The sequence below is a fragment of the Melanaphis sacchari genome, unplaced genomic scaffold, assembly GCF_002803265.2.
Source record: "Melanaphis sacchari strain LSU unplaced genomic scaffold, SCAv2.0 Contig0_pilon_pilon, whole genome shotgun sequence".
Taxonomy (NCBI): Eukaryota; Metazoa; Arthropoda; class Insecta; order Hemiptera; family Aphididae; genus Melanaphis; species Melanaphis sacchari.
The window spans coordinates 1555642-1565484 of record NW_020270366.1 but is presented as its reverse complement, the minus strand read 5'-3'; the positions used below and the strand labels follow the sequence as shown (position 1 = coordinate 1565484).

At 24.9% G+C, this 9843-nt stretch overlaps 1 protein-coding gene across 1 annotated transcript; it reads left to right on the top strand.

Moving 5' to 3' along the window:
- Positions 1-572: 572 nt before the first annotated feature.
- Positions 573-1275, top strand: LOC112598015. The gene has a single exon (XM_025344320.1). It carries the CDS (start codon positions 857-859, stop codon positions 1271-1273), a length of 417 nt encoding a protein of 138 aa, XP_025200105.1. The 5' UTR covers positions 573-856; the 3' UTR covers positions 1274-1275.
- Positions 1276-9843: the final 8568 nt, after the last annotated feature.

Sequence of the window (9843 nt, the reverse complement as noted above, 5' to 3'; positions counted from 1 at the left end):
TAATAACTTATATACCAGTTATAGCGGGATAGCGTAAGCCAACATTCTCTAAATAGACTAAATATTTTAATAAATTATTAAAACTTTTATTTACCACATACCACATATAATTACTATAAATATTAAATACTTTATCCTTTTGTTTTTTTGGCATTTATTTTTTTTTACTTGTATCGTAGCTATTTTCAATATTGTTTCTACTTGAGTTTGAATTAGAACTTTAATAACTATATATATATATATTGCTGGATGAGAACTGTAAAATTGACTATCATATCATTCTCTCGTATCTGGTGTCTAAGTTACTATTAATATCCGGCTAATCCTAAAAAATTCCAATAAATATCAACAGATTATACAGATTATTTTGCTCATATTATTGATTGATTACATTTAACAACGTTAGAAAAAATAAAAAAACTCGAGCGTTTTCAATCGTATTACCAAAAATAACATTCTCGATCGTATTTTACCGGATAATAATCGTCCGTCAACCCGTTAAACATTATTGAACATTTTATATAATACATATAAATATATATATATGTTACGGGTAATGTTAACATTCGGATAATGTCGACATTATCCGGCTAATGTCGACATTAGCCATCCATGTTGGCTAATGTGTAATTTTTCGTTTATAAACTTGAAATATCAACATTATCCGGATAATGTTAACCTTAGCCAGTCAATTTTGGATAATGTTAAAAGTTATGTACTATTTAATTTATTTAAGTTTCATCACTGCTTGGTATATTAATTTAACGTGACCACTGACCCCAGCTTATCTTACCGATAATCAATCGATAATAATAGAAAAAATTCTGAAATTTGTTTGATAAATCAAGCTGAAAAAATGAAATTTAGGTCTATCCATAAGTTTCCCCCAGCTAACGTCGGAGATAGTGTGAGAGTCACTTTACCCGATGTCGACAGAGGACGAGCAGACCCAAGAAATATTTTATTTGCAGTTGTGGCTATTGAGGACGAACAATATTATAAACTTGGTAATAAATATGGTACTTTGCCACAGTTATATACCAGAAACCAGTTTGGTGTTTGTCCGATATCATTAATACCGCTTGATGAGGTGGTACCTATAGAAAAATCATTGAGGGAAATTGCTGGTCTAATATCAGACGGTAGTGGTGGTCAAGGATACAAAAGGTGTTCATGCAAAGGTAAATGTGATACCAATCGTTGTAAGTGTAAATCATCTAATATTTTGTGTAATTCAAAATGTCATGGAAGTATGCCATGTAATAATAAATAATAACACATTCATTCTATTCTTAAATACTATTTAAAAAAAAATCTTAAAATATAAAATAAAATTTAATATTGTATTATTAGTAGATTAGGTTATTAAAAATGAAAAATAAGCTCATTTAAATTATACTCGTATTATGTATTTTATGGTAATTAGTAATTATTGTATCTTTTTTTTTTTGGCATATGGTTAATTGTATCTAAAATATATTTAATATTGCTAATAATTTAAAATGATTTCCTATCATGCATGATGCAATTTTATAGTTGTTAAGACATTATCCATAAGTCCTTGGCTAATGTCATATTAACCGGTTAATGTTAACATTAGCCGGCATTTAATAATATTCATGGCGGGTAATGTTAACATATGGCTAATGTCGACATTAGCCGGATAATGTCGACATTATCCGAATGTTAACATTACCCGTGACATATATATTAATTTAGATAATTTTTATATCATGGCCGATTACGATTTCTACATGGGAAAACCTTCCACATATGAAATCGGAATATACCATAACATAACGTACATAATAAAATAATAAATATAATATAGCATTTTCAATATTGCTACACGAGAAACAGTATAAACTACAAATAGATTTTAATCAAGTGTTTAATCACACACAAAATCATCACATTATCACAATTCACAATAAAACCAATTATTAAATTGATTTATAAATATTATATTATGAAACTAATATGAAATAAAAAAAAAAATATGGCCAATGGGGAGTCAACCCCCACGAACTCTCCCCCACCGTGAGTACGCCACTGAGAACAGTGTCCAACTCTTATTTTTTTTATTAAGGCCGTAAGTTAGAAATTGAAAAAAAACTTAAATGCACTACATGGACTCCCATCCTATATTACTTTATCTTTATTCAAAAAATAAGAAAAATAATTAAATGTATTTAAAAACATAACAAATTTTTTAAACTTATTATAAAAGAATAATATTATAAGTTTAAAAAAAAAACAAAAGAAATTTACTACATTTTATGTACAAACTATCTTAATATATCACATAAAATTATTTTAAATAAACAAATTTTTAGTTGTTAACAAATACGCAAGAACTCTTTACACAACGGTAACAGTACAGTAGTCCACTGTAAATTATTCATAATTGATATAATATAGGTATTCATATAAATTTAAATTATTAAAATATTTATATAAGTAATAAGTAATTATATTTATATGCTTGAACATATTCAAGAAAAATAAAATACAAGTTAAATGTTGATAAATTCATGTATTGATTTAAAAAGTAATAATACTTATAACGTGATAAAAAAAAAAATATATTGGATTTTTTGGTCGGTATTTTGCTTTTTTGGGAGGACATTGACATATAGAATAACACTTATACGTCTTACTTATACCAATTATTAATTAATACAATTTTATTGGAGACTCGAGTTTTAAAATTATCGCTCTCATACGTCCTAATTGATGACATTTATAGTGAAGTATACCAAACGAGTTTATTTTCCATATTAATAAATTAATATTTAGGTATACTACAGTGATTATTAAAATATAATATGTAATTGTTGAATGGTAGGCGTCGAATCGGGAGGGGAGAAAAAAAATGCTTATTGTGTAATAATTAATCCATAATTATTATTGTAAAATGGAATTTCGTCGATTCTCACTTTTTTATCAGGGGTAAAGGCACACAATTTCATTTGTAATGTACTGTATATACCTATTCACTATTGGTTCCACTAAAAATTGAGTAGTCGCATGAAAAAAAAAATGGTTTTGACAAATTTTAAACTATTAATTATACAGAGCAATTCTTTATTAAAAAATTTAGTAATAAACAACGCCGTAAGAATAGATAGATATTTATAACAGGTGATTAACCAAAGTTTATACAACAATTTTTAAGATATATTTCCAAAATGTATTAAGTTACATTTGAAAACAGGAATGCAAATCATGTTAATACAATCGTTATATATTTTTTTTACTATAATATTATATGAATTAATTCAATTAAATACTCTACTCAAAAAACACAGTAGTTACGTCTTGTATGTAAATTTTATGTACGCATAAATATAGAGCATTATATCAACTTTATTCAGTAGGACATATATTTGTGACGTATTGAAAACATTTTTTTCTCTAAACTTACCCAACTTAAAATTAAGTTATACGAAGGGAAGTGCCTAGATTAACAGCTCGGTTGGAATTGTCAAGTCAACAACTCAGAAGAATAGTTTAATACTAATATAAACGTGAAAAGACACAAAATCAAAATCACATTACAATAAAACATCATTTGAAATAACAAAGTCTAAATGTAAAATCTACAAATGTTTTATATATGCGTTGGTTATTCGTAAATTTAAAAATATACTTTTCAAAAATTATATACACAGCATAATAGCATAAGAATATAAATAATACAAGCTACTCTTCATAAATAATCGTTAAACAAAGATTCTCAAAATAAAAATCATTACTTTATAATATGTATCGTATTATTTATAAAGTCACACAAATGTCCATATCATAATATAGACAACTGTGAATATATCATGTTATTATGCTTTAATCTAAACAAACTGCTCTATTTATTCGGAAGACACCCATCGACCATCTGTTCGATCTTAACAACAGCACCCTTTTCCAGCGTATGCCACTGGCTGCAATCATGCATATACCTACTATTGTGTAATATAAAAATTCAGTGTAAAATTTCGAATACTTATTTTATAAAAGTATTGTTTTAAATATTCCCAACGTGCTAACCGTGTTCTAGATAAATATTAAATCTTATTCTTCGCCCTACATTCATCTGATATATATGGTAAGTCTGCAGTTGAATTAAAGTAAGTTAATTTATATTATTATAATTATAACTTTACATAAAAATTAATTTTTTTTTATATACGAGTACTGTGAAACACATTGACAAAATAAAAAGATAATTTTTTTAACATAGAATATCAATTTCTTTATTATGTAAAATTGAATATAATATTTTATATTATAATATGTGAACAAAGATTAAAAATAAGAATTATAATTAATTTATTTTTTTTTTTAATAACAAAACTAAATTATATTTACCATGAAATCATGAGAAAAAATATTTCTTAAGTTGTTGAATTTCTGGTGGTCGAGTTGAACATTGCCATCAATAAAGGGGAATTATACACAATTATGTTAGCTTTGCAGTATGAGCTCACAGTTATTGCTACAAAATAAATAAGGATTAGATTTAACAAGCTCAAGTATGTACTATAAAATTATCTTAATTTAAAATTGTAGACTAACAGAAAAAAAAATATCATACGTATTTTTAAAACTTAACTCTCCCAATTAACAGTTATACCCTACTTTAAAATAACGTAATTTCTATACGCCCATTACTTGAACTTAATAAATATTAAAAGCATTCTTACATCTTGTATTTAGTTTTCTAAATACGTAAGATTTTAGATTACTAATTTACAATTAATGCGTGGACCATTTCCATATCCTGATTCAAACCCTCAATCAGTCTTTTACTTAAGCCAGAGCCAACATGAGTGATTCAAATTATTTTTTTTAGTTAATTATTATACATTTTTAATATAAACACATATTTTTACAACATTCAAATAACATGTTCAAGTTCCAAAACATAGTCGAAGGCAACCATTCTTCGTAAGCCGGAACAAGGCCTTGCCAGTACGTAATCCCAACCAAATTAACCGTTTATATTTAAACTGTCATGATGTGTAGACACATTGCGCATTAGTTCGACTTCGACTATTTTTGTTAGCTTGAACACAACATCGACACTGTAAAGATACTATAATTGTATTTTTTATCTCTTTTAATACATACAACTTTTTTGGAAAACTGATATGAAATGTATCACAAGTACTGAAAACATAATTGATAGTTATATATCATTATTGATATAATACTGAAATTATAAGTAGTTAACTCATTAGATTTAATAAATAGTAAATTCATTAAATTATACAACAGATCAAACCTTGTTTTTGAACATTGGCAGGTATTTTATACACGTTATTGTCTATTGTGGACCGAACGTTTTCTACAAGTACTTATGTTTAAAAAATAAGTTTATATACATTTATATTTAACCCTTAACTGCCAATAAATATTCTAGGAAATCTGTTTGATAATAGATGAGTGTATACCGAGCTAACAAAAAAGAGCAGAAGTTAAATTTTGAATCTGGAGTTAGTAATTCTATTGAAAAGGTCATAAGTAAGTTTATTCTTCCATTCGAAAAAAATCAAGAATTCATTTCGGGCAAGCTCTCAGTTTGGGGTAAAAACGGTTTATACTCAGTGACTTTATAGCATATATTGTACTCAATTATATAATGTACTCCAAGATAAGAAAATCATTCAACAAAAAATTAATAAATATAGAACATAAATTTTCATTTTAGATTCATTCTCAAGTACCAACTAGATTTAGTTTACCATCTCAAACTATCCTATTAAAGTAGAATATGAGACAATTTTTTCGACTACTTATTTTGTAACACATATTTTTGTAAAATCAATATATTCATGACTCTGTTTAGGATCTAAAAAAAGTCGAGGATAAATAATCACGATTTAATTTTAAACGCTGAGATTCAAACGTTAACAAAATTCGTAAAAATCATAGGAATTATAAATTGTTTTACGTCTAATTGTTCAGTTTAATGATATCTTAATTTTAAAAAATATATGATGTAATAAAAGATAAATTAAATAGAAAATTACGATTTAATTTTTATTTGGTATATTTTACACAAACTATTTCTAAATTCAAACTTACCGTTAACCAAATTAACTAAAAATAAAAAAAGTAAAATAAAAATATTATTAGTTATTTAATGTTAATGAAATTTAAAAGATCCTACCATAATTTCTTTTGTATGAAAAAATAAATATATTCACAAGCCTCTAAATGTAAATATACAGAAAAATTTTAAATCGAAAGAAATATAATATGGTTAAACTATTCGTAGTTAATAAATTTTCAAATTTTGTTTGATTTCAATAGAAAAAAAATATTCATAGTCCACTTGTTATGAAAAGTAAATATTTCTACAGATTAATAAAAACAATAGTCATATAAATAATGGGAGACTAGGCCTAACTGAACTCTTTATACCTACAAAATACAATAAAAAAGTGAAAAAATAAAGATGAAAATAATTATAAATAATATCAGACACAAAATTTAAATAAGATTATCAAATTAAATAAATAAAAAAAAATTATTATAATTATACAAAATACACGTACGCATATTATCTATAAAAATAAAAACATTTCGAATTAATAAAAAATATTATTTATATCACAATTCAATTTTACAATCTAAGAATAATGATAAATGATAACTAAATATTTCTTTACGTTTATAAATAATGATCTACTCATACCTGCAACTTTTTTTTTTCTAATTTTATAAGCGAAATAATAAAATTTTGAACGCAAGTCGCTATTGTTGAATCATAGAAATTTAATGTTTTTTTCTACTTTCACTCTTTTATTCATGATATAAATTACGATATCCTTTGTATAATTTTGATAGGTACTGCAAAGATAGGACATAACAGTTTTTTGGCTAAAATCTAAGATCTAACTACATATATAAAGACTAAGATACCAATTAATATTTGTTTTTTATCGGTTAAAATAATACCTTTTAGTGAATTAAATTTTAATAGTTCATTAAAATGCTCGATTTAATCAATTAACATTCTTAAAAATACATTTTATTAGATTTAACTGGCCAATTTTCAAAGGATTTCATGGAATCTTCAACCATTTTCTATGCTATAACTGACAAGTAATTACAACCGTAGTATCGTTATCTACTTTTATTAAACATTATGTAATAATTATGTTACACGGCATAATACAAATGACTGTTAAAATATGCAACAATATATTCTCGCAGAATTATTCTTGTGACCTATTACCAATACTAACACTATATAACAACGACTGTTTACTGTATACATTAAACTTCAACACACTATGCATTATCGAATTCCGTACGAGTACGCCACACGCTTTATATAATATGAAACTTAAGTTATATACTTACTTATGTAAGTATAAAATGTTATTAGTTTTTAGTAAGCAATAAAAATAACAATAACAATTATTAAAGCCTAGTTATTCAAATACATTTTAGATAATTTTATATCTCCACTCACGACTACGCTAATATGATCGTATACACAGTACGCCACAACTTACCCTAGATAGTAGATATCTTATATTTAACTAGTACTGTCTAATAGTTTCTCCGATCAAGTTACAACTCGTCAAAATCTTTTTTCCATTTTAAGTACCAAAAATACGCAAACGTTAACTCATCTCTTGTTACCGCTTATATCCAAATTTTATAATTTATACATCAAATTTTATCCACCGAATCAGAAGATAATTAATTTATAACGATGTAATTAAAATCAAAATGTTTAAGTGTGAAATATCATTTTAGGATATTTTTAAAAATAAAGCTACTTCCAAATTTCAAAAGAAAATAGTGGTTCAAGTGAATTTTACAAATTATACATATATTGACGCCTGTCCAGATCATAGACGAACAACAATTATCAAATCGTTCTAGTAACTATTATTCTACATTTATTCATAAATCATACATAAATACATGATAATATAGAATTTTGTTTTCATTAATGCAACTAATTTTTAATTTTGCTTATCTCAGTAGAAACTAAATTAAAATAGAATAAAAATAATAAAATAGTGTTACAAAAGTTAGAAGTTACAGGGTGATCGATAACAAACAACAATTACTTTTTATGATTAGATGCATTGAGAATATGTAATCGATTGCACATATTGTATATTAAAATATAGATGATATTCTAGTAAAACAAAATAATAAAATAATATTGTCCTAATTTGCACATTTTGAAATAAATGATCCACAGACGTTGGTATAATTACAATAAAATATAACACTATAGTCTTATCGAAATATTTTTAAAAATAAATAAATAAGTAAATATGTTTATTTAAGAATAAATATTTTTAAATTTTTAATATTTTTATCTAAATATTTTCATGTCATATTATAAAATACAAGACAAAACACTTTATAAACTGTTTTTGATGTAGTTATTTAGATTGGAGATATTTCTAAATTTTAGTACAGTCATATATACGACCAAGCATGGATTATGGATCATTGGTCCCAGGACTCATAAACTAGTGGAACTCTTTTAATCTTTAATTTCAAAAATTGTATACTACATTTTAAAACTATATTATTATATAGTTTGTCAGCGCAAATATATGATATATATTTACATCATAATATAATAAACCTCAATAAAACTGTTCATTGTTAAAATGATGTTTTAGAAGGTCTATAAGAACTAAGTTGTCGAAAATAGAATATAAATTCTGCTTCTAATAAACATTTGAGTGATATTTTTATATTTAAACAATCAACGGACTGTCACAACATACAAATACACTTAGGTATAGTTAAATATTTTGAAAAGGTATGAAATATAATTAATTATAACTAAAATCTATTATAATAGTACTACTATAATCAAAGACTTAATCGTTAAGTTTAGTTAGGTTAGGTTATTTTATGTGAATATATATTTCCTTTTCTCATTGAATCTCGAATTTATGATTATATCTTATATAAGAAATAGTACAAGTATTTTATTTTATTTTAACAAAATAACCATATTTATAAATGTAAATTATTTTCAAACGTCAAATACTGCGTCACATAAATGTGCTGTTTAAAAATAATACAACAAATATTTTAATTTATTTGTATTTGTTTTCTTAAACCACATTAATTAAAACTTATATATAGATTAATCGAGGTCCTTTAAGTCTAGATCCTCGAACGAAGGACATTTTCCGATACATTTTAATATTATACAAATAAATTATAGGTTACTGAGTAAACCAAATTATAATCATGAAGCGTAATATACTACATAAACAGCTAAACAATCAAACATGTTCAATATCTATAAGAATTCATAGATCATATACAAAATATGTTAATCTGATTAAAATATTGCGATATTGCTTGTTCTGGCTTTAGAAAAATGGTGTGAGACTAACGGCTTGAAAAAGAACTCCTGAAAAGTACGATTGAATTCAATTTGATATTTAGCGTTTATATAATTTTTAATATTTTTCGTAAGAAATCAAAATGCCTGTTTTAAGCATAGTTACGTTATTTTTACCGTTTTAATAATACTTGCTATGCCAGTTTATTCAGATGTGGGATATTCCGCAAGTACATGGTATGGACATCTTATTAATATGAAATAGTTATTTTGTTTTAAATCTTTTAAACTGCTGTTTATTAGTAGTGATATGTATAAATTATACACCAGATTGTATTATTGTCTGTTATCAAACAACTATTTTTCGCATATACATTTTGATTATATTATGACATAAGATATGTAAAAGGTTGAAACTTATATATGCTGTTTAAAATGTGCAAAGGTTATGTATTATAGCGGCTATTTTTAAGCAATACGTAACTGAACGGCTAATACCA